The sequence below is a fragment of the Trematosphaeria pertusa genome (genome assembly GCF_010094035.1).
Source record: "Trematosphaeria pertusa strain CBS 122368 unplaced genomic scaffold BU26scaffold_1, whole genome shotgun sequence".
NCBI lineage: Eukaryota > Fungi > Ascomycota > Dothideomycetes > Pleosporales > Trematosphaeriaceae > Trematosphaeria > Trematosphaeria pertusa.
In genome coordinates, this window is record NW_022987212.1 from 3967921 (window position 1) to 3992982 (window position 25062).

The following is a 25062-nucleotide window of genomic DNA, read 5'->3' on the forward strand; positions in this document are numbered from 1 at the left end:
CTCCAGCCAGTCATGCCAATCGCTGAACTATCGTTCTGCCTATTCTACCTAGCTGAAGTAGCGTCTGGTGAACTGCTTACATGCTCCTATTGGGTCCGTAGTCGCGGTACCCCTATAGATCGTCCGGTACTCTAAGATGGTACTCGCGACTGCCACCCAGTTATCTCCCTCCATCGAGTATGCACCCACGGAGATGACCTCTGGTTCATCCAATATGGAAGAGGGGCAGGATAGTCGGTGAGAGGAGACTACTCTCCTCGCTACTCGGCGCCTCGATCATGCGACCGCGAAGATAGCTCGGAATCATGTCAGATGTCCTGTGCGGGCGTGGGGTACGCTACCCTCTCACTATCAGTCTCCCTATCTCGCCTTCTGTCACAGACCAAGGACCCACAGACGTAGCAGTGTTGTAGTACCGTACCCTACCCTCATCGACGACGAAGAGTGCCTTACCCGTCCCCGCATCGGACCCCTAGGCGTTTTTCGCACCGTGGCTCCACAGCGCACTAAGAATGTCACCAGAGCCAGGTCACCGAGAACAGAGCCGTACACAGGATAAACCCGGGACCGATCAATTGCTGATCCCTCCCAAATCCCGTTATCAATAGCTGGATCCACAGCCGCGCCTGCAGCGCCCATCCCATCGCATTGCCTAAGAAAAGAAATCAGCATACAATCTCATCATGGACATCTCGCAGTAACCCCCCCATCGCTCGAACTACGGGAGCAGCCCCTAGCCAGGGCAATAATGGCAGACCTGCCACACAGCGTCCGCGATACGAGCCTCATCGCTCATCATCGATGTCGCCGGCGTCCCCGAACGAGCCAAAACCCCGCGTCAGAACTCTAAATCCAGTAACCAAGCGGCCACCCGGCAACCCCAACCAACCACGACCAGCGAAACGCAGCGGGGGGGCCTGACGTCGTGAAACCCTTTTCTTCAAAGCTTGTTCCTTGCGCTGTCCTGGTGGCTTTGCGCGCTGCTGGCTGCCGGGAAGATCAGCAGGCGTCGGGGCCGGGCGAGTGGTGGCATGGCACTGCTCGCAGTTGACTGGTCTGGACGCCTAGGTGGAAGGGGGCCGCAGATGAGGTCGCAACTCGAAGGAGAGTGTCAGGATGCCATGTGAATGCTGTGTTCATTTGCTTCGCGCGAACTACTGCGCGCTGTTACGATTCGGGCGTATTATGATAGCCGCTTGATGGCGCGAAGCTGTCGAACGACCGGTGAAGGAGCCGAATGTCAGAATGATGCTCTGGTGTACCCGCATGGGAGCGCTCGTGAGGGGAATCCTCTCGCCTTGTCATCCAATTTTTCATTTAACTATTGAGTCCACATGACAATGATAAGACCGGTGATATGGAAGAGTGGTCAGCATCCAAAGTCCAGAATCACAAGCAGCCGGCTGTGCGTAAGATTTGCAATATGCGAGCGCGTGCAAGAACGCTCCTCATTTCATGCATTCATTCATGGGCTAGCTGTGTGGAGTCGTTGTACAGAACTTCCGCGGTACGCAAAGCCGCGGTACCATGCTCATAACAAACGAAGATATTCAAACATGCAAAGAAATGACCGAAGCTGCCTTACCAAGATAGCTTTTCGTGTTCCGTATCCCGAAGCCGACGCTTTCCAAACATGCAGAGAGGCTCGCATACCCATTCAGAGCCTATAATCCTTTTGCCAGCCAATAGGCGCCCACCCTGTCGCCTCGGGTGTCCAACTCCTTGACCAATCGCTCATTGAACCATGACCTCGTATGCCCAGATCGCGGGGACCGTTCAAATCATTATGTACTCCCCGTCAACGCGATCCATGGCTTTTCTCCACCTGAACGCCTGCTGCAGTGCACCGAAGTACCCCTGCCCTTGGGGCTGTGCCTCCTCTCCCCGCTCGTCGTCTTCCTGCCACACTTTCTCCAAGACTTCCAGCCCACTCAGGTTATTGAAGAACCCACTCTCTCGCTGGATCTCGACGCACCGCTGGCGAACGATTGCTCGGTGTTCCGCCACCACGCACTCTGTCCCTATAATGAACAGGGGCCAGAGCAAGAACTTGTTGACACAGCTCGTGATTCCGATTTGGGAAATGTGGAAGAGGCCTTGAGAAACTAAGCCCTGGAAGTTGAGCGCGCTGGGTGGTGCGGTAGGATGCGCCAGTCGTTCGGTATAGAGAAGCGCGGCGTACCGGAAACTCTCGTTCATGTGCAGCATTGCGGCTTGGGCTGGAGATAGAGCGGACCTGTCGATTGGGAGATCGAATTCCCATTCTTCTACCCGAGAACGGATGTCGTGCCACTCAAGCCAGAATGCAGAGCGCGGATCGTCAGCGGTCGGGGTCTGTGGGCTCAAAGCTTCGTGCACCGGGGTTCCCCATCCATTACCATCGATGTTCGTGAAATTGAAAGAATAGAAGTCGGCGCGCCGCCTGACACGCGGCGATGCACACGGTGTGGCGTTGCTCTCCCGGACAGGACGGTTTTGACTTAGAAGATTTAGCCTGCCAAGCCTAGCAATAAGCTTGAAGAGACGCCCTTCGCATCCCGAAAGGTGCTCTGATACACCCAAATTGGCTGTAAGATTCATCATTTCTAGGGAATCCCCCTGTACCTCCGTTTCCCGATCGTTAACCGCGGAGGTAAGGACGTCGAACCAAGTAAAGAAAAATTCGATCCATCCAATGAAATTTGACTGTACACTTCGATCGCGGATGCTCAGCAGCTTCTGTACCCCAGCAAGCTGAGTCCTAAATTTGGTGAAACCGGAGTCGCATACGTGGAAAAGGCAAAGCACGAGGAGGGTAGCAAGAACAGAATCGTCTTGTGCTCCATGCGGATCAGCCAGCTTTTCGTTGAGCAAAGCAATGGAACGAGTCTTGTAGTATTTCTCCTCATTGGAAGGCTCGCCATGCATCTCCCTGAGCTCCCTCGGGGTCATTTGCGAATATGCATGGTCCGGTAGCAGTCGGGAGTCCTGGGGATAGCTGAGCCGCCGGCCTTCGATGCCACCTCGCATGCGAATGTTGTTCGTCGCGAGAGCTGCAATGGCGTTCTGGAGGCCCTCGCTTCTAAGGGCTAGAGGCAAGATATGCATCCGATATGGGTTCGACGGGGAATCACCAGCTATCAGAACCGGGCAGATACATTGATCGTAGAATTGGATCAGATATCGCATGCGCTGGGAAAGGGGGAAAGCGATGGACAGACTCTGAGGAATGGAAGTGGTGAGCGCGAATTCGTCAAAAGACAAGGGGCCAGAACCAATGGAAGACGTACCCTCCGAGGGGAGATAGGAAAATCCAGACTGGGACAACCCACTGAGGCTTGAACTCATTTCCCCCTCAATGAAAATATCTGGAAAAGCAGGCGGGCCCATTGTCTGCTGAGCGGAGCTAACTTCGTTGAAGTCTTGTACGCTCTGATCGGAGCTGATGCTGGAGCTTACGTCGTCGGCAATAGGCAGAGTACGAGGGCCATGATGGTACTGGATATTTTCCATCGAACTCATGGACCTGTGGTCGTGAAAGGCGTGAGAAGAGTATCGATGAAACGAAGAGTCGGCGAAGGGAAATTCATCGGCAGGAGTGTGAGGAAATTCGCCAGGTGAAGGGAAGTCGCTATCGCTGTACGTGCCGAGCGAGGCGGACGAGGCCGACAGTCCATTGTCGTCGTAGGGAACTGTGAGCGAGGTATGTAGTCTTTGTAGAGGGCCCCTGTGGAGGTGAGGCCGCCTCAATTTGGATGAATGCGGATGAAACGGTTCCACGTGCTCCCCGTATCCCGGCACGGGAAATCCCATGGGTGTTGTGGGAGACGGAATTGGGATTGGGCTCGTGGGGCAAAAATACTGGTATTCCTGTGGAGCGGAGAATGAGTGTGGGCTCGTGGGACTGGTGGGCGAGTGGATCCCAAAGTCTACGCTTCTTCGAGTCTCAAGCCTAGCGGGACTTTGCTGCGTGGTAGTTGTGGTCGGTGTTGCGACAGATGCTGTTGACTTTTGCGCTTTCGAGTCTCGGGTCGTGCTAGTGGTCTGCGTGGGCGACTTGGCTATTGGTAGTGACATGCCTCGAAGCTTGCCACGGCTGGCGACTCCAACTCCCCAGGTCAAAGTGGTGCGGTATCCAGAGCACTCTTTGCCCATCTCAATGCATTGCCCACAGTATGGCCGTCGACGATCGCATTTGATTTGTCGTTTCCTGCATGCAAAGCAATCTTCACTCGCACCGGTTGCCGGCGCTCTCCTTCTCCGTTTCCTGGGAGCCGCAGAGGCATTGTTGGTGGTGGTTTCGGGCTTCTGGGCCTCGACGGCCTGGGTGGTGGATGACGCCATGGCCATTAAGATGTATAAGGGTCTGAAGTTATTGCAGATGTCTACAATGTAGCGTCTGCCGATGGTTGGACGGTGTATAGTATGTGTAAAAAGAATAAACAAAGCAGGAGGGGCAACTCTTAATGGAGGAAAGAGGCGCGTCACGGTGGGTATTATTTAGGTGGACGAGAGCTCGGTCCTAGTTTTGATAAGACCAGGACGGCAGACAGGGAAGTGATTGCCAAGGGGTTGCAGTTGGCAAAGGACCGCGGCAGGATGCACGCTAGGATACAGTGGTCATCTTGAGATGCCGCTGGGAGGGAGCTGCGAGTGTGAACATGCCGGTGCGTCGGGCTGTGGCGAGCAGGCCTTGAAGGGACAGATGCAGGAGCCCCTACCCCACACGATGGCGGCGAATTGCAAGGCGAGGGCCATCAGAAGGCATGATGTTACATCGCGCTTCTTCGCTTCTTGACCCTTGAAGTCGCTGGATGCACGACGGACGGAGAGGCAGACGGAGGGCTTGCGCCCCGCCAGGGCCGGCCCACCAATCAGCAGGCGCGATGAAACGATCTTCCGGAGGCTAGCTGCGGAGCGCAATGTGGCCCTCAGCCATAGAAACGGGCTGGTTTGAGGGCCGCTTAGCATGGACGCTCATGGGTTTGCTCGGGCTTCACGTCCGCAGCCTCCTGCAAAGCCACTGCTGCCACCGCCCGATAGCTCCAGTGCGGGCGACGAATGGGGGTCGCGCGTCGCACGCGGAGCCGACCGACGAGAGATAGAGTTGGAGTCGGCGCGACTAGGGAGCCGTTGGAGCTGCACGGAATCTGTATGGAAACAGCGCTGCTTCTAGCTGTGCGCCAGCGAGCCAGCCAAACCGCTCGAGTGACCAAACGGGAGCTGCAGAGGGAGCCGCCTGCGCTCGCCAAGGGGCAGGGCCGGGACGAGTACGTAAGGAACGGCGGCTCGACGGTCGACGGTCGACGGTCGACGGTCGACGCTGGAGAGTCAAGACGTCCGCAAGCCAGGCGTCGCATCTACGGTGGTAGAATAGCAGCTGGAGCGGGTGGGCACGCAAACAGCGCGCGAGCATCGCGTGGTGCCGTGGAGCCGTGGAAGCGCGCACCGGCGGCGATGACATGGTGGTGCGGAGGGTGGTCGCGAGCCTCGGGAGGTTGATGTGCCGTGCGTGATGGATGGAGGTGCATGTCCTGGGGATGCTGGTCCGCGTGTGGCAGCACGTCTTCGTCCGGTGCCTTCTGGTCGATGCCTGCGCAGACGTGCTCCAGCACTGCTTGGCGATTCCGCTCCACTGGGACGCTGACGGGACCTGATAACGCTGAATAGGAGATATGACAGTGTCATCAGGGCAACAATCGCTCCCCCACGCCCATGAGACCACGACGAGGGCGCAGCATCGCCGCTCGTGCAAGCCTGCACGCTGGCAACACGTCCTGAAATTTGGAAGACGCCGTGCACGTTCGACGCCGATCTCTGATCACGCAGCCAATGCCTGACCACCCTCCAACGTGGCCGTCCAGCTGTCGCATGGGCCTTCTTGTTTTGCGCCCAGGTGATGGCATGCATGCCCGCCTCCACAGCGCCGGTCGCAGCAGCCGTCACCGTCACGGTCCATTTGCTTTGCGACCTCGCCCTCTCCAATCGCGCCGTCCCCGTCGACCGAGGCATCCAGGCACGCTTCCGCCCCCGTCTGCGGCGGAACGTGCACGTGAGCCGAGTAAGACACGCATCGGCGACAGGCCGACTTGGGCGCTCCGCTTGGTGGGGGACTCTTGCGTTGCCTCCACTCCCGGACGTCATCCAAGGCCCGTCAGCAATACAGTACCTCCCTATGTGCGTCGCTCGGGACCGCCGGGCACGCCGGGGGTCCCTGAACTGCTGCGGCGCGCCGGCCGTACCTGAGAGCCATTTTCTATCGTGTCGTGCCTTGCGGGGTAACGGCACATCTATGGAGCACTGGACCATCGGACATCCAAACCATCGCGACTGTCGTCCGCATCAGAAGGACCGTATTCGCATAGCGGTGCTGTGTGCAAGGAAGCAATCCGCCAGCCTCCATTGCGCCGGTGGAGCTCGACTCGCTATCAGTGAGCCTCACGCGGGGGCATCAGAGCCTACGCTGTTAGTTCGGCCGCGACGGCAGCTAGGACAGAGACGGCCATGGGCCCTACTTACCCTTCTAGCCTGTGCAATCCAGCCATACACTGTGTTTCAGAGAGTCATCGATTGCTCCCGAAGCGAGCCCGGCTACGGCCCTATCGCGGCATTCTGCGCTTGAGCATCCGCTGAATTCTTCCGGCGCAATTTGAGCAAAGGCTCTCGCTTCACAATTGCCCGCACAGTCGTGCCCCGGCATGCGAGATGGTCAAGGTCGCGAATAGTAGCATCGTGTTCCTCTCGGCTGATTCAAGGCAGATGCTGCGCTCGCCCACCTCTCTGAGCTCTCGCCAGCAGAATGGTGAAGCGACGTCGAGTGTCCCATTAACACCTTGCACTCGCCAAAGATGACGAAAGAGCGGTCCGTCTAAGAGTCGTCATGGCCATACAAAGGCTCGTCCCTCCAGAACAGATGTTAGCATCTATCCGAACGACAGCAGAGCCGCGATGGAGCACAGCAGCTCTGGCACGCACCGTTGGACGGCGCAAAAAGGCGGTCAGGAAGTTCTACGTCATCAGCGCACGATTCAAAGTGCCGTAACACTGCGCCCATTCGAACTTCGAGCCGGTGCTGCAAGCGGCAGCGTAAAGTCAAGTTGTGCAGGAGAGTTCAAGTGCACGGGACTGAAACGTTAGTCAGCAGTGCCTTAGTCAGCGACAGTCACGATTCGCCAGACTACCCACCCAGGTTCCTTAGGACTTGGATACTTCCTTAATTCAACCACCAATGCTCCAAAGGAGCATCACGTTAACAGCGCAAGTCCGTATCCACGTGAGCTCCCGCAGGTGCCTTTGTGCCTCCCCAACGTTCTCCGTCTGTCTACATATACCAGCATCGTCTCTCTTTCCGACCAAGTAATTGGCAACAGACCATCACCAAGCCCCAATTCATCGTCCCAGGCTATTTCTCCAGACAGTTCCATAGTGAAATGATAGCGACCGAATCGTACGAGCTCGTGCCTGGTCTGCATGCCTCAGGTGGCTCGAAGACGCCTTGACTTCGAGGGTGGACGAGAGGCTAGCTCCAGATCCCTCAGCCGCATTCGGAGCTCCGCGAACTTGCCAGCGCGGTAGCGGGAAGGGAGCCAGATCTCTCTCCGAAGCTGCTTCGCCGCATAAGTGATCCCGAATCTCGACCAGAAATTCATCACCTGGGCATCATTCACGCTGTATCATAACCATCCAGGAGCGTTGATACTTTACGACCTTTACCCGTCCGCCCAGACTACAGGCTTTAGGGAATTGCGGGCTACTCTCCTGATCGCAGCCGCCTTTCACCGGACTCCCTGCTGGTGTTCCAACAGTGACCCTCGTACCGTTCGCAGCCCCCCAGCTCGGCCAGACAACCCTTCCTCCAGTATACGATACCAAATGTTTGCAGACACAACGTAGCTTCCTTCACCTCCGCATACTGGCGCTGCAGGCAACCAAGTTTTCGAAGTTTACTTGCTACCTTGGTGCCTTCGGAACTACCAGGGCTGCGGCTGAGGCACAGTATCCATCCCTAGGTCGGATGTGCCGCGCGGACGACCAACTTAACGGCCAGCATGCTCACCAAACGCCGTTTAAGCGACGGCGACCCGGACATGCCTCGCCGCATCCGCGAGGCAGGCTTGGCTCAGGGTTGACGATGGTGATGTCTCTGACTTGGGGCGAATCCGCCCAACAGCCGCTCAGGAGATGGGATGTTTTAGTTCTGCGGCACAGAGGCATATCTGAAGATACATGGCAAGAGGGTTCCTGCTCGTGTATAAATTGTGGTTGTCCTGCGACTGCCTCCAACAGTATCCGCAATCCGCAATCCTCAATTCAAACTCCGCTCCTCAATCACCTCATACACCCCGCGAATCGTCCCGCATCTCCAAGCACATCACACCGTTATCGAGTCACTCCACCCGCCGTGTCGCAACCATGAACCCTCCTAAAGGTCAAGGCACTCGAGGTGGCTCCGGGGTAGGGGGGACTGGTGCCCAGGGGGGGCCATTGACTTCGCATCTGTGTGAAAACTCGAACAAGCCGGGGCACGAGCCTTGCTTGGTACAGGTGGCTAGATCTGAATGCGAAAACTGCAGGGTCAGTTGTCTGCAATGCAGCGTGTTGAGTGACGTCTACTGACTTCCTCCCAGGTCAAATCTGCGCAGGAAAGTTCGCAGCGTTGAAGGGGGCCGCTCTTCGATAGCGCGACCTTTCCATTCCTTTCCCAAAGACACTCGCGCCTTCCTCCAATAGTTCGCATTGGGGCGGCTCGCCTGGTCAAAATTGTCACATTTGGTTCGGAGGGGGACGGACGTGGCCGCTTGTGCTTCTTTCAGGAGTGATTGGGAGAGTGCCTGCAGAGTCTGTGTCACCGCGTTGGATCTGCCATTCTGTCTCTTCCGCTAGTTAGCTACAAATTGACCCGTCGTCTTTCTGCAAGCTGACACCTGCGTGCTGTGAAGCTGCACCGAGCCGTGGATAAGCTCCCCGTCGCGGCGGCAGGAATATGTGCGCGACAGCATTTGCTCCTGCGGAGTGCTGGTGTGGAGGCTGACGTTGGTTCTGTTGGGACCGTGTGAAGGGAAGCTACGACCACCAGGGGGCATGACGTGTGAACCACGAAACCCCTAGATCTGGCCTCTCGCTGCCCCCTCTCCGACCCTTCACCGGCCCTGTTTCCCTTCGCCCTCTACACCAGCCTCGTTGAATCATGCTCACTTTCCGTATCGCCATCCCTCCTGCTGGGCCTCGCTGCTGCCGTGTCCCCCAGAGACGGCTTGCTACGCAGCCAGACAGCACCCGCGAGAGCACCACACACCCACATGGTAGGCTCACCCGGCCAGACGCGCTGTGAAGTTTTGGCTGCTGACCTATTGCTAAGCAGCTAGCCTTTCTTCCGGCTCGATGTCCCCAAAGTGGCACTGCTCATTGCATGTGCGCTGAGCAGCTCTGGGGCGGCCCAGATACTTCCGCATGCCGCTGCCGCGCCCTCTGCTGCTGGTGCTGGGCGATCGCACCACTTCAGCGCGGGAAGGAGGTCGCCACCAACCCGGCGCAGGACACCTGCAGGCCTTTGACGTCGCCCTTTGACGTTGGCCTGAAGCTGCACGCAACTCTCCTTAAATGCTTTCCAGACCACAGAGCACCATCCGTGTCCTCTGTCGTCGAGGTGTTCTTCACGCTGTGGCACTGTTCCCTCAAGTCGGGGAATCCACCAACCGCCATATCCTTCGAGATCGCTGCTCAGGCCCTCCCGCCCATGAGTAGCATTCGGAACCCCACCAATGGGCCTAGTACAGCCTTCTACCCGTCGCACCACTTTCGTTTCCGTGGCCGGCGACCATATTTATGGAAGGTTTCGGGTGGCAATCGGCTCTGTTTTTGGCCTGTTAGCCAATCGCGGGGGTGTCACTGTCTGATAGGCCCAGTTGCGGCCGGAGAGACACGTTCATGGTCCGCAGGAGACAGATGCGGGAGAACTTGCCAGCTCAGAATGCATTTCCAGCGGATCCGAGCTGGACCTTCTCTCACCGATCGCGCAGCAGCTCGAGGTCCTCTCTTTCCGCAGCATTAAATGACTCGTGACCACCCACGAGACCACTGACGATGAACGCAGTCCGTTGGTTCCATGGGAGTTCCCGTACTCAGTCGATGGCGTCGTTCGCCTCATGAATCGGGCTTACAAAGCTCGCCCGTTCTCGGAGCAGTGAAAGAACAAACGTCCAGGCGACCCCAACGCATATCTCAACACCAGTACTAGCAAATTGCGAGAATTTTCGGACTCTCGACGGACGGGGGACGTCGAAAAAAAGATATGCATAGCCGCACGCACTGACTCTCCTACGCCTCATCGTATCAGCCTCCCACGCAACGGTTGCGGATCAACCATTCAGAGAAACGGCCATTAAGCGCTCGGGAATCCTGCTGATATGTCTTCGTGCGGCGGCGATCTTCGGTGCGCCTGATATGGCATATACTGTCCGTGTTTAGGATTCTCCTCCATGGCTTCTATCCGCTTCGTCTATGCGCGCCCTGAGGCAGCCTTTCGAACCCTGTAGAATTCGGCACCTCGAAGAAGATTTTCGGCAAGGATCGTCTCTTGCCTCTGGCTTCTCGTAGCCTATTATTTGGTTGTGGTATCCTTGTCTTTCTCCGGACAGCCAAGCATCGTCAAAGGTTACACAGAAACACTTTTGCATTGGTCGTTAGAGCAGATACATGCCCCCGCTGGTCACTTTTGGTACGATGATAGTATGCCTCAGTGACTGAAACACGTTAGGCAAATACACATTGCACGCGGGATCTTGCTTCTGTTTGCTTCAACATCCAGGCAGGAACGGTAGAGCGACAGCGATTACGCAACGAACCTTGAGCCCAACGGGCTAGCGTCTACGGCGGAAGCGCAAAGAGCAATAAGCGCTTTTAGCCTACCAGGTCCCCAATAGCGGTTCTGCTGATCCACTTTAGATTTCCAATACCTAGCAGAACAGTGGCGCATAATCGATGTACGCTCTACTCGACGCGCATAAGTAGCGACCTGAGAGGCACAAGACCCATTTTTCTCTAGCACTAGCCACTATAAATCTGCTCACAGGGACGGGTAATGCCGCATTCCCTGAGGAACCTCCCGCTACCCTTACGCCGATTTCATCAGCCACGGAGCGCCTCGCGTTAGTTTTCAATTCCGGCTAGGTGACCGTGCACTAACGGCGGCGTATCGGGGCAAGATCGTGGTAGGGCATCGAATGGGAGAATTCGGCCGCTACGCCCGTCCCGGACTGTGCCATGGGGCTAGCGCCATCTACCGAGATCTGACAGTGCACTACACGCCGCCATCACAATTGAAACTCACCGATTCAAATCCCTCACCGAGCAGGAGGTCATCTGCAGATAAGACTCCAACAACAGCTTCGTGGATACCGTCGATATGGCTTTGCCAGCTGTCTTCATCCACAGCGTGGGTAGGTGCCCAGCCCAATAATGCCACAGGGAATCATATCCTTCCAAGGTTCGGACGTCATCAGGTGACCCGTCATGCATGCTGCTAGGGTGGCCGCCAAGTCTAAACGTATGCATGCAACAACCATGGTTCAATCTCCCGATGTCTTCATATCGGGGCCTAATAACTGGAGTAGAAGTAAGACCAATTTCCTAATCCGTTCAGCCACTTGCTCCCGCGATGCTCGCACAAACTCCCGACTTCGCCTAAAGCACTCCCGATCGACAAAGTCAGTAGGTCCACGAGACCTTCCTAAGGTCCCTTCCCTGTGGAAATGGCGCCCCATTTACCTAAATCACTATTCGGCAAAGGGCTCAGCATCAGTAAAGAAAAGTTTGGAGACCCTGAATGCCTCGTCAAAGCTTCATCCGTGCGAGAGGAAGGGGCATCCGGATCACTTTCAGAGCCCTAACCCTCCAGCGCCACCTCCCCCACCGTTTCAAGCGCTCTGTTACTCCAAGTGCTCGTGCAATGAGTCCCTCCGCATCGACGATCGGGCTCGTTTCTCTTCCGTCTGACCACTTCATGACGCCTCCTGCAAACGCGCGGCACGGACAACCACCTCTCCAACCCGTAGCGCCGACAACCCGATGAACAAATCAACAGTCAGCTGTGCCGCGTCGGCTCCAAACTTTGCGCCACACACTATTCCGTATATTGCGGCACCCCGTTTCAGTTCTACTTCGGAAGAGCCGGAGGCGCAAAGAACCGAGACTTTGTCTCCCAACATGGCAAATGGCTAGATGGGTAAGCCGGCTAAGAGAGGCATGCTATTGGGTGAGTATACGGAGATAATGAACGAGTTAACCTATATGGTCTTTTTAGTTCCGTTGGGCTCCATCAGCGAAGTGCGCCTCAAAGCGCCCTAGCCGATGATGCCTTGAGACTGACTGACTGACCGGCACGATATAGACGCAACAACCAACCTTGAACGGATCCCCGTATAGGGGCGGCAAAAGCGTGAGAGCATTTGGAATCGTACGATGATCGGACCATAACGGGATCTTGAGGTGTCGGTGGTAAGGGTTGCTTGTGCTGATCACCAGGGGAGCGGGACTCAAAGGCGTCGGAGTTCGCAGGGGCGTAATGTCGGCGATGTTCGATGAGGACCGGGGGGAAGCGAGTACTGCGTTAAGGATGGGGGCTAGCGGGTATTGAAAGGTGTAAGTATTCAGGTATGTATGTTACATGGTGTTGCGCCAGTGTATGCGACGCCGTATCAATGTTTCCCAAGACGTCATGAAGTAAAGCACACGTCCTCCCCTATCCGGGCTCCACCCTCATTTTCGAGCGAGCAGCAGCATCAGGGCCAGCTAAGGGGTCCGTCACACACCGCCCGCACTCTCGCCTCCGCAGTCTTGAAGCTCTCGAAGCAGACACTGCCCCAGCATCTTACCTTCCCATCCAGAGCCCATCAAGTCTATTAGAGATTAAGATCCAGTTTCTGCAGAAATCGTCAGTCCATCATATCCTCAAAAAAAAAAGTGCTAAAGGACAGTGCGACGAAACTAAGTACTCACCAGTCTCCACACCAGGCTGCCTTCCCTCCAAACCGCCCGTCACCTTCTTCTTCAGCTTCGAAAGTCCAATCTTGCCCTGATCCTTCGCGAACCGAACGTTCCTCGCAGGCTTCCACTGCATCAAGCCGCGCTGCTTTCGCTCCTCGGCCCTCTTATTCTGCTTGTTCACATCCTTGCCGCTCATGGTCCCATCCGTATCGGCAGTGGAGTCAGTGCGAGACGTGCTCTCAGACGCGCGAGGATCGTTGGGCGAGAGGTCTGTGTTCTGGTGTTGGAGACCGCCGTTGGCGTTGGCTTTGGACTGGTTGCCACTGCCGGGTCCGCCGCTCATGTTCTGTGCGTGGCCTACGGTATCAGCATCTTCGACGCCGAGGTCTGACGACGACTGCGACTCGTCTTCATCCTCGTCATTGTCTTCGTCATCAGAGGGGTGATATGGGTCGTGGAGTGGCTCGTCAACGCCGGGCTCCCTCTTCTTCTTGCCCTTGGTGTCCATGTAGGCTTTCGGATCATGACCGAAGGCGCCTGACCAGTCGGCGCCGTCTTTCGCAAGCCACTGTTTCTTCTCTTCCTCGCCCGCGTTCTTGAGAATATCGCGCCCTTGGGTGAGGGACTCGTCATGCAATTGCTGCACGCGGTCTGGCAGCTCCTTGTCGACTTTGCGGTTACGGACACCTTCTGTGAGACAGGCTTCCCAAGTCTCGTAGGTCTCGCGTGAGTCATTATCCACGGCGAACTGAGCGTGCGACTCGTCCGTCCCGGCCTTGAAGCGGGCGCGGAACTGCAGACGACCAACCTCTTGCAAGTCTTCCAAGCCAGGCTCCTTCTGGCAGTTTTCCTCAGTGATATAGTTCTGCGTGAGACGAGCAGGGTGGCTAGTAGTCCAAATGGGGATGTTAATATCCGCGGCCTCGTTGTCTACGAAGTGCTGCAGCCAGATAACCGCATAAGCATCCGGCTTGCGTTTGTTGGCGATATGGAACTCGAACACGATAGGCGACCGGTATCGATATTTGACAGGTAGGCGCACATTGTTCTTACCATCGCGCTCCGTCAAGTCCCAGTAGTGACCATCGCCCTCGTCGAGCTTGTGAGCACCAGAGCGACCGATCTTGCCCGTGCTACCGCCGGTCCTAAGGCGCAGCTTGGCGGCATGATTATAGCCTACGGCAAGGATACGGTCAGAGCGGAATTCGAAGGTGCCGACGTCCCAACCCAGCATGTTCGGAGGGAGACGAGTCTCAATGCTGCGGAAGAGAAGCGAGATTCGAATACGGCCGAAACCAATGCCGCCATCGAGAGGGTACCAGCGAGTGACTTGCGAGGACGTGTCAAGAACATCCGAAAGCTTCAAGGGAACAACACCCAGGATAGGATCGTGCTCACGGTTGCGCTGGTCGCGGACGGCGACCGTGATGATAGCAGAGCGCCAATCCCGGATGAAGCGTTCGGTTCCGGCATTGAAGATAGGCTGAGAGGATACCGCCTTCGAACGCGTTCGGTACACCAGCTGATCGTTGAAGAGAATGGTACAGTAGCTTGTCGGTAGATTGCCCCCTGTCTCCTCGGTGGACTCTCCATACGGTTTTGCAGGTTCATACTCACGACCCTTGCGTGAACCGACAGTCCCCTTAACGTTCTCAAGCTCCAGATTTACAATCTGGTGAACGATGATGCTGCAGATACCGCTCGGCCAAAGCGGGTCGGGTGGTGTGTGCATGACAGCGTCATCCTCCTCTGAATTTATGGTGCCCTTCTCGTCTTGGAATTCGGGCTTGTCCCTCAACTCGGCGGGAAGTGATTGATTCTTGCCATCTGTTTTTAAGGCCGGGCGGAACTTGGGTTTTCCAAAGTAGCCCACTTCCCAATGCAGCTCGCCCGGCATGTCGCTTCCAGCATCCATACCGGCAAGCTTGGAGCTCTGAGGGTACATCTTACCGGGATGTTGGATCATCTTCTGCATAGATAGCTCCACCTTGCCGACAATATCGTCGGCACTGTGCCTATCCGAATCCCATAGTTCAACACTGAGGTTCTCGTCGGCCTTGATCAGTTCCGGAGTTACGAGGAGTGCAGCCGTCTCTTCCCAGATAGGATTGAGGTCGTCGGTGATAACGCGCGTGCAGTACATTGGCTTGCCGTATTTGCTGAACGCCAAGGTAATGTAGGGGTCGCTCCCGCCGTGTTTGGAGCCACTACGATCTTGCTTGCTAAGTCCTACTGCGCGATGAATACGGATCCACATGACACCAAGGGCTTCGGTATCTTTCTGCACGGAATCTCCTTGAAGGATGGCCCGCATATCGATAGACATGGACTTCGGAGCAACGTACACTATTAAAGTCAGCGCGTTGTGGTTAGTAATTTTGCGACGGGTGTATACGTACTACTAGCAGCGGCCTTAATTGCATAGTTGACGAAGTTGCTGATCAAGGGTAGATTTAGAATGTTGACGCCCTTCTCAACCATTGGGATACACCCTGCCTCGACCTGAGGAGCGCCCATGAGGGTGAAGGTCAGGGTCTTGAGGAACGGAGGTTCCGGAGTCATGTTCATTCGCAGGCGTACCGTGCCGACGAGGCCTTGGAGTTCGACGAAAATCGGAAGAGGAACACCAAAGAGACCTTTAATCCCAAGGTAGAACACCAGCTGCATGTGCATATTCCGTGCCTTTTCGGAGGCTCGCTTTCCGCTGGGCTTTGCGTGGTAGGCGAAGGACACTTCCAGGTTGTAAAAATCTCCTCCTTCCTCATCGGCAGCAGCTTCTTGGGGGTCCTTTGTTTTCTTGTTCTCCTCGTGGATCGACTGTTTGAGATCCTTCATGTGAGAGTCCGGAAGCGCCCGCAAGCTGAGAATTCGGAGAGGGTTGCTGCCTTGATTGATCTCAGCAACTCGTACGTTCTCGATAATACTGGGGACTGATGCTTGCATCACGTCTTCAAGGGTATCTGCAACCCCTTGAAACATGTCAGGATTGATCAGGCCCCAGACTATGGACATGAGAGTGTTCATCCACTCCACCGATTCGGGCAGCAGATTTGCCGTAGCCTACGTCATTTAGTACCACGGCAGGAAGGACGGGCACAGGACCTACCATCTGTCCTCGAGTCTGCTCACTATGCCACTCGACCTCTCTTCCACTGCGTACTACCTCTTTCATCCACAGCCAGATTCCGGAGGACAAGCACATTCCCAGTGGTATCAGCCCCTTTAGCGCACCTCCAAACAGCTTCCCCACCACGACTGTGGTCACAAGTATGCCGATGCAAAGGATACCGGCTCGCTTCTCCAGGGCGGCGAAGGTCGGCTCGTAACTGACGGACGGCGTTGGATGGAAGAGGATGTTGGTCTTCTCTCCATGGATGGGCACATCAGAAGTCGTACCTTCGGCGATCGGATCGGGCGGTGCCGTAACATCTTGATTTTGCTTGTACTCCTCTAGGGACTGAGAGGGATCCGTCTTGATAGGCTGCTCTCGTCAGCGAACACCGTTCGCCCTTGGTCAGAAGAACTCACGGTGTCTTTCTGCAGGTTGGCATTGGGGACCGAGAGCTGGTTAGATCAGTCTCAAGAAAATCAAAACGAAGTCAAATGCTTTCGTACATGAGGGTTTTCGACCTGGTCCATCATGGACTTGCTGACATCCTCAATGACGACCTCTTTGCCAGTGGTCGGATCCGTGACAGTCTTCTGTGTCCCCGAGATACCCGCCTTTTGGGGTCGATGTGGGACAGGCTGTCCGCCCGGAGCAGCTTGCTTCTGCTGTCCTGCAGCCTCCTCATCCAGCTTGCGATCTCTCGCTGCTTTGTCCTTGTCCAGATTCTCGAGGAACTTCCTCACGGTCGGAACGGGATTGGCGCCGGAGTAATGGCCTCCGGGCGCTTTCTGCTGCTGCTGATCCGCCATGGTGTCGACCGCCTCCTTTTCCGCGGGCTCAGTTGAGCGAGGGGCAATTGTAGGAGACTTCAAGTGGGAGCAATTGAAGAAGAGGAGCAAGGGAAGGGGCGCACAGAAGGGAGGGGAATTAAGTAACCGAAGCTACCCCGGTCAGAGTGCTACCAGAAAGCAGGGAAGAGCCCGCACAGCCGCGTTGAAAGAGGTCCGACCGGTGGTGTGGTGCTGTTGCTCGACAGCTCTCGTCAACCATGATGTCATACCAAGCCACGCATTCCGCGCAAGCTCCTGAAAGGCGTCTAGCTGCCGCGTGCTACTCTGCGATTGCGCAGACATGTTGAGCCCGGAGCCTGCTACGGCGCGCTAAATGCGGTCGACATTCACTGTGGCTGCTCAGCTTCGAGGACCCAGCAAAATTCATCGCGCAGTGGCGGATAGATCTTGTTTCTCATCATGATCGGCCGTGACGCAGTGGCCCCGGGGTGATCTCCACTGGGATGGGAGCCTAACCGCATTAATCCACAGGCTCGGCCAATGAGAAGCTACCAGCCACAGCAAGTGGGGCGCTCGCTTCGCCCTGCCATGTGCCGATCGTTCGTGATAGCCCCGCGATTCATGCCGCACAGCCTTGGAAGCCTGGAAGCTCCCAAGCCCATCCCAGCTGGCCGTAAGCGATAGACCTGTATCTTAATATGTCAGGCTGGTTCACTCTTTTCACGAACGCTCGCTACATTCTCGATGGGCAGCTGGTCGAAGACCATCTCGTCATCTCAGACGAGACCGGACTGATACTGAAAAGAGAAGGCTACATTGGAGGGGAAGCTGTAGATCTGGACGACAACATCATCGCACCTGGATTTCTAGAGTTGCATACCAATGGCGCCAATGGATTCCATTTTACCCATTTTGAGAACGAGCAGAGCTACGGAAAGAAGATGGATGACATTGCGCGATACTATGCTACTCAGGGCGTCACGGGATTCTGGGCTACTATCCCAACAGTCAAGGGAGAGGAATTTCAAAAGGTACGCTAATTCCCGAATCTCTGATCCATAAGAGGTATCTCGTCAGCCGTCGACGGGAAGAGCTAACGCTCTGTTAGATCCTCCCCTCGCTCAAGCCGAGAGACATCCCTAACTCAGCCTCTCTCCTCGGGGCCCATGCCGAAGGCCCCTATCTCCACCCCGACAAGAAAGGCGCCCACAACTCCTCCCTCTTCCAAGCATGTAGCGCCTTGCCATCCACCATCTACGGAGCATCAAACCTCTTCTCCTCCGTCAAACTCGCAACCATCGCCCCCGAACTACCCGACTCCGCATCCCTCATCAAGTCACTCACTTCCTCCGGTGTCAAAGTATCCATGGGCCACTCCACAGCTTCATACTCTGACGGCCTCTCTGGCCTGAAGGCCGGAGCAACTTGCCTAACGCACACTCTCAACGCAATGCCAGCTCTCACCTCTCGTTCTCCAGGTCTCGCCGGTCTAATATCACTCCCGTCAACGCACACCCCACCATCACCGTACTACACCATCATAGCCGATGGCGAGCACCTCCATCCCGCCACCGTATCCCTCCTCCATCGCACCAACCCTCAACGCTCAATCCTCATCACCGACTCTATCGAGCTAGCCTCACTCCCCGACGGCACTTATCCGGGGCACTCACAAATCCCATTCGAGCAGACAAAGTCCGGAACCCGGGCTACCATTGCCGGCACCGATACGCTGATCGGCGGTTGCATACCCCTGCAGGAGAGTGTTCGAAACTTGATGGAGTGGTCTGGGTGTGGCATCGCAGAGGCGGTGGGCACTGTTACGCAAAATGTGGCGGCGTTTATGGGGCTTGATGGGATGGGTGGAAGGGGTGTGTTGAGAGAGGGAAGAAGAGCGGATTTGTGTGTGCTGAATGAGGCGGGCGAGGTGCTGCAGACGTGGGTCGCGGGGACGAAAGTTTGGGATAAGGAGGAAGAAGTAAGCAGGGCGGAGGCTGATGGGGAGATGAGAGGGTAGAGAAATGGAGTTTTCAGCGACCTCAATACAATATAAATAGGTCGGTCAGCATATAGAGGTAGACTTTCTCATTTTTGTTACTTACATTACAGGCCACGGAAGTGCACTGTAAACCTTTCATGTGCGCGATGTACACCAACTAATACCAGCGATGACCGAACTCGCATGGCCGACGCTCGACCGCACCCTAAAGACCCATAAGAGATAGCTGATCACCACCAACAATTCTTCAGGGCCGTATCAAGGTTCACAACTTGCCTATCCGGCTCGCACGTACACCTCTGTTGCAATCATTCGTGTTGCAAGCCCTCAAGGTGTCGAAAGGAAACCATCCGTCGCTCCGACGATCGCAAGGCTCGTCGATGTTGCGTCTGGAGTGCTGAGGAAGAAGTCTTTCATTATTTGTAACTTTGCCCCCGCAGAGTTAACCAAGATGTTCTCGTCAAAATATGGAATAGAGTACCAAAGAGCGTCATCCAATTCGCCATCCAGGATTGGACAATCCGACTCTTGACATCTTAGCTGCGCACACTTAAGGTTTGGCGCCCAGTTGTGGCGGTTTGTCTCCGTTTCATATTGGAGTATCCCGACAACGACTCGGTCGATCAACTCTTAAAACCGGTGACAGAGCTGAACCGTGAACTTCTGCTCGAAGAGGTTGGCATATGCTTCCAAGCCCGCTCTGAGTTCGACAGCACTCGACACGCATTGCCCACTTGAACCGTGGTAGCTGTCGGAAAGATCCGATAGCCGTGTGGTATGCCGGTGCGCACTATTCCCAAAGCAGACACCACGTGGCCGATGTCTGCCTAACGAGGTGCTTCTCGTAGACAGAACGGTCTCACTACAACTCCATGAGATATGCTCATAGTGCTCACGAGTAAATGCCGATCCTTGTACAGATAATGGTAGTAGTGTACTGACTGCCAATCAACGAGCCGACCTCGAGACGCCCGTGCCACACCACCCACTTCCGGCGCTTTGTTTCGTCCCCACCGCGGTTCCGCTCCTTTCTTACACTTTAGCATGCCATCAACAATCATCGGATAACGTAGCTCTGCTGTACTCCGTGACCCGTTTGACCTTGCTCCTCAAAATCTGAGGGGCCTCAAAAATCGGGTGCGCCTCACGGACCAGGATGGCACATTCGCTAAAAATTGACCTCAATTGACAAGACGCAAAGCCGCTGAGCCTATCCCCACTAGCGCACCGCCGAACGATCCGCTGTGATTCGGCCCTCAGCCTGATCAATGGTTGCATATCAACGGCCTCAGCTCGACGGTATCAGCGTTGAGTTGGCGCGGTCACCGCTGCTCATCAAGAGCTGCAAACCGGGCATCCCAGCCTCCGATTTCCTCCATGGATTACCGGCCTAAGACCTAGCTCACGTCACGTAAAAGTTACCGAACGGCTTTAGTCAAAAACGGACAAATGCAGGTTGATAAGGCTACCGCAAGCACGCAACCACTCGCAGCCACCTGCGATCGTGAGCTGTCAATCGAGACCGGAGCTTTCTGCACAGTTCCTCATCGGTGGCAACACGCATGGCATGCCCCTCATGAATGGTCAAGAGCTGCAAGTGCTCCGGCCACATCCCGTTCATTTCGTATTGTCATCCGTACTGTCATCCCACTCTATCGCATGCTTTCAAACCGTTCGCTGTACATTATGCATTCAATGTACCTTGATTGTCCTTCTTAATCTTGTGGCGTCCGGCTTCGGGTGTCGTTGTGCCAACATATATACGCCAGTCTCAGTTCCCCTTTTGCAATCCCCGGCATTCGCAACTCTAGTCTTTACACCATGGGGAGCCGCCCAAACAGTTCACGGTCTTGGTTACCCAATTTCTTCAAAACTTCCAAAAAGGACGACCCTGATGCTCCCCCAAATGAGCGGACCTCGCTACTCCCGTCGTCGCAGCCTGAGGAATCGGTTACTGGAGAATCTTATGAGCTTGAAGATGGAGATGAATCAAAATCCCAGCTGATTCTACAAGAGTTTTGGATCCTTTTTAGGGGCTCGATCCCGGTAGTCCTCGCGTACGCGCTTCAGAACTCGCTCCAGACGATATCTGTGTTGATCGTTGGACGTCTTTCCCCAGAAGCCCTTGCCACGGCTGCCTTTTCCTACATGTTCGCCATGGCGACTGGATGGCTCATTGCTCTGGGAGGAACCACCGCTATTGATACTCTGGCATCCGCGAGCTTCACAGGAAGCAAGAATCGTCACGACCTAGGAATTATTCTCCAGCGCTCCTTCATTGTTCTTGCGTTGTTCTACCTACCGGTTGCGATCCTGTGGATCTGCTCCGAGCCTCTCTTCAAAGCGCTTGGGCAAGAGGACTATATTGCGCGTGATTCGGCCAAATTCCTCTCTGTACTGGTTCCTGGTGGACTTGGCTATATCTACTTCGAAGCCATGAAGAAATATCTCCAAGCCCAAGGTAAGCGGAGCTGCCGCGCATATAAGGTTAGCGTACTAAATTTTCCAGAAATTATGAGACCCGGAACCTATGTGCTCCTGATCACTTCCCCTCTCAGCGCCGGGCTGAACTACCTCTTCGTATACACTTTCAAGCTTGGTCTGCTCGGTGCGCCTATTGCTACAGGCATTGCCTACTGGGTATCCTTCCTGCTCCTTCTCGTATACGCCCGCTTCGTTGACGGCTGGGAGTGCTGGGGAGGGTGGAGCCGTAAGTGCCTCCAGAACATGTGGACATTCGCTCGACTCGCCTTCCTTGGGGTCATACATGTGGGCACGGAATGGTGGGCCTTCGAGATTGTCGCTCTCGCAGCCGGTAAATTGGGAACGATACCGCTTGCGGCCCAGAGCGTAATCATGACAACGGATCAAGTTATGAACACAATTCCTTTTGGTGTGGGTGTTGCCACGAGTGCTCGCGTCGGCAACCTCCTCGGGGCGCGCAATGCGAAAGGCGCAGCCAGGGCAGCAAACACGGCTGCTATTCTAAGCATGCTTCTCGGCGGGGTCGTCCTAGCTATTCTCATGGGAGTCAAGGACTTCTACGCGAAGATCTTCAATGATGACATCCGGGTAATCAGGCTCACAGCTGAGGTCATGCCGTACGTGGCCTTGTTCCAGATTGCGGACGGCCTCAACGGAAGTTGCGGTGGCTCGCTCAGAGGGATGGGTAGACAACATATGGGAGCCATTGTCAATATCGTCAGCTACTATTGCGGAGCTTTGCCGCTTGGTATCTGGCTAGCGTTCCACGGCTGGGGTCTGGCTGGTTTGTGGGTAGGACAGTGTATTGCTCTTTACCTTGTTGGCTTCGCCGAGTGGGGCATTGTGGCATGGAGCAATTGGGAGTATCAGGTCAAGAAGGCGTTTGACAGGATGGATCCTGACGAGAGGGCTGAGATAGGCGCCTCAGATGGTGTCGCGCCGAACGGGGGCCCGGTAACGGCGAGACACGGCGAGCTATGATAGCCACAGCGTTTGAGGACATTAGCAATGGTTGTTAGAAAATAGAGCTAAATAGATACCGATATGCATACGATGTTAAATACTGACCGCTTTCGGTTAGCGGTTTTACGACGCGGTACAGAAAGTTAGGCGAAACCACACCTCGCTCCAACTTCTCCAGGAACGGGGATCTCTGCAGCGCTCCCCACGCCCCGATTTGGACGATGTATGGCATCCTGTGCATTTGAAAGCCTCATCTTTCGCCATCGTGGGACCTTATCGAGATCGCATAGGCTCATCGCTGCTGCTGTCCGACCCGCTTGACCGCTCAATCGCCAGGCGGACGGTTCGAACGTTTCTCACATTGCTTCTTTCCGCATTGCCCGACCCCAACTCCCGATATCAGCAAGTCGAAGCTGGCGATGATTACGAACAGCGTTACACCTGTCGCCATGCGTTGGCGATACGTAAGACCTGCGTCTGGAAGCAGCAGCCTGCATGAGCATCAAGCACTCAAGTCTTGATCACGCCCTTTTCTGCCATGGACCAGATAAGGCAGACCTTGACCACGGTGAATATCGCACTTACGAAATCTTCCAGACGTGCCGTCATTGGCCAATTCGACGAATGTAGCGTCATCATCTCAGGGCGGGGTCTCCACTCCACCTGGATCACCACATGCCGTTCGCTCGGGCTGAAGCGCTAATCGTAACGTCTCTCTTCCGAAGCTAAGAGCTCTAAGGGATGTGACGACCAATTGGAGGCTGTTTAGTCCGCGGCGTGCAGAAGAGCTGGAAGGACCAGGGTAGCTCTTTACCTAACAGGAGCTCGTCAACGCGTAGGTAGATACTGGGGGGCATGACCTTTCGTGTCGGTATTTACTGCAGCTTTCCACGTTCCCTTTTCTTCGCTTTCTTTGAGCTCCTTTTTCCAATTCCCTCCATTTTCTGATTCGAATCCAAAAATGAAGCTCTCTGCGACCGTCCTGAGCTTCGCAGCCGTCGTAGCAGCTCATGGCGACCATGATCACGACCAAGAGCCAATGTCTGGGCCTCTCGAAGGGCTGTGGTACAACACTATCCCTGGCGATGGTGGAACTCAGGTTCGGAGCCACCACGGCGAGTTAAAAGAGACCCCCAATGACTTCTGCACAGGCAGATTCCGTCTTTTCCGGAATTTCCACCTTCGGCCGCATCAAATATCATCCTTGTCTCTCGAATAGCGACGTGAACTACGATATTGCGTTTATTGGTACGGGGTGGTTTACTCATCGAGCCCTACACAACTGACATCCTCGCAGGCGCTCCTTTTGACACCGGCACTTCATACCGCCCAGGAGCTCGGTTTGGCCCAAGCGGCATTAGACAAGGTTCTCGCCGTCTCAATCTCTAGTATGTTCCGCATCGCAGTCGCATGCTTACTTTTGCTCCCTGTGGGCATGAAGGCTCACGAAGGGTTGGATTTAGTGGCGGCTACAACGTTCCGTTGGACGCGAACCCGTTCAACTCGTGGGCGAAGGTCATTGACTGCGGTGACATTCCCGTTACTTCGTAAGTTCGCGCAAGCTTCGCCGTAAGCATCAGCACCGTTTCGAAAGCTTACTTTTGAATGCAGATACGACAATGCCTACGCGCTTCAACAGATTGAGCATGGCCACAACTACCTTCTGAAGCGAAAGCCACACACAAACGCTGCGGTGCCAGGTTTCTCCAAGAAGGGCAGAACTTTGCCGCGACTGATCACCCTCGGTGGTGACCACACCATCACGCTTCCCCTGCTGCGTTCCATTAACCGGTGAGCTTGAGACCCTACATTCAACACTGATAGGCTAGCTAACAATGTTCTAGTGAATACGGCCCTGTGAGCGTCATCCACTTTGATAGCCATCTGTAAGGCGCATCTTGCTGGAACCGTTGTTACCCAAGTGCTAATCGAGCCGCTAGCGATACATGGAAGCCCAAGGTCTTTGGCGGCTCCCCGAGCGAGCAAGCGAGCATCAACCACGGAACCTACTTCTTCCATGCTTCGCAAGAAGGCCTTCTCGCTAACGACTCCAACATCCACGCCGGCATCCGCACAACGCTATCCGGCCCCTCCGACTATGAGAACGACGGCTATTGCGGCTTCGAGATAGTCGAAGCTAGGGAAATTGACAAGATTGGCACCGACGGCATCATCAAGAAAATCAAGGACAGAGTTGGAACGGAGAAGCCTGTGTACTTGAGTATTGATATTGACACCCTCGATCCGGCTTGTAAGTGTGCAGCTATATCATGCATGCACGGGGACTAATCCGCGCGACAGTCGCGCCGGCTACCGGCACCCCTGAGACCGGTGGATGGACCACACGTGAGCTGCGAACCATCATTCGCGGTCTTGAGGGCGTCAACCTCATTGCTACCGATATCGTTGAAGTCGCTCCCGCTTATGACACCAACGCCGAGTTGACCACAATGGCAGCTGCTGTATGCATAGCCCTGATAGCTCGTATGTGAGACACTAACATGATGCAGGACGTCTTGTACGAGGTCATGACTCTTATGGTCAAGCGCGGCCCGTTGAGCATCGAGGGTGCTGGTGAGGACGACGTGGTCCCGGAGCTCAAGGCGTAGAGAAGTCTAAGGATCACAATCATAGAAGAATGTGTCCTTTTGCGGTGGGCTGGCGTGGGCTAGCTCTACTTCGCGATCTCTTGTAGATAGAAGTGAAATACCATTACGGCTTCGTGCCTCGTGGACCGATGTAGCGCCACCTTC

The 25062-nt window shown here is 55.4% G+C and overlaps 5 protein-coding genes across 5 annotated transcripts; 3 read left to right on the forward strand and 2 right to left on the reverse strand.

The window, feature by feature from the left end:
* Nucleotides 1-1776: 1776 nt before the first annotated feature.
* On the reverse strand, nt 1777-4329 carry BU26DRAFT_546197 (uncharacterized protein; the record flags this gene model as incomplete). Its single annotated transcript, XM_033831819.1, has 1 exon — nt 1777-4329. The coding sequence occupies one exon, from the start codon at nt 4327-4329 to the stop codon at nt 1777-1779; it is 2553 nt and encodes an 850-aa protein (XP_033692032.1).
* Nucleotides 4330-12783: 8454 nt separating this feature from the next.
* Nucleotides 12784-17290, reverse strand: BU26DRAFT_513754 (uncharacterized protein). Its single transcript, XM_033827689.1, has 6 exons — nt 16579-17290; nt 16492-16527; nt 16070-16444; nt 15363-16023; nt 12976-15309; nt 12784-12899 (listed from the first exon to the last, which is right to left on the reverse strand). The coding sequence occupies exons 1-6, from the start codon at nt 16879-16881 to the stop codon at nt 12886-12888; spliced, it is 3723 nt and encodes a 1240-aa protein (XP_033692033.1). The 5' UTR covers nt 16882-17290; the 3' UTR covers nt 12784-12885.
* A 202-nt stretch (nt 17291-17492) lies between these two features.
* On the forward strand, nt 17493-19033 carry BU26DRAFT_473691 (carbohydrate esterase family 9 protein). Its single transcript, XM_033825477.1, has 2 exons — nt 17493-17894; nt 17972-19033. The coding sequence occupies exons 1-2, from the start codon at nt 17562-17564 to the stop codon at nt 18878-18880; spliced, it is 1242 nt and encodes a 413-aa protein (XP_033692034.1). The 5' UTR covers nt 17493-17561; the 3' UTR covers nt 18881-19033.
* Nucleotides 19034-20521: 1488 nt separating this feature from the next.
* On the forward strand, nt 20522-22404 carry BU26DRAFT_546201 (MATE efflux family protein). The gene is made up of 2 exons (XM_033831820.1): nt 20522-21323; nt 21372-22404. Exons 1-2 carry the CDS (start codon nt 20684-20686, stop codon nt 22325-22327), a joined length of 1596 nt encoding a protein of 531 aa, XP_033692035.1. The 5' UTR covers nt 20522-20683; the 3' UTR covers nt 22328-22404.
* A 508-nt stretch (nt 22405-22912) lies between these two features.
* Nucleotides 22913-24951, forward strand: BU26DRAFT_34395 (Arginase/deacetylase). The gene is made up of 9 exons (XM_033822357.1): nt 22913-23408; nt 23461-23557; nt 23607-23697; nt 23773-23856; nt 23921-24100; nt 24154-24195; nt 24250-24560; nt 24611-24771; nt 24820-24951. The coding sequence occupies exons 1-9, from the start codon at nt 23271-23273 to the stop codon at nt 24916-24918; spliced, it is 1203 nt and encodes a 400-aa protein (XP_033692036.1). The 5' UTR covers nt 22913-23270; the 3' UTR covers nt 24919-24951.
* The last annotated feature ends 111 nt before the right edge of the window (nt 24952-25062 follow it).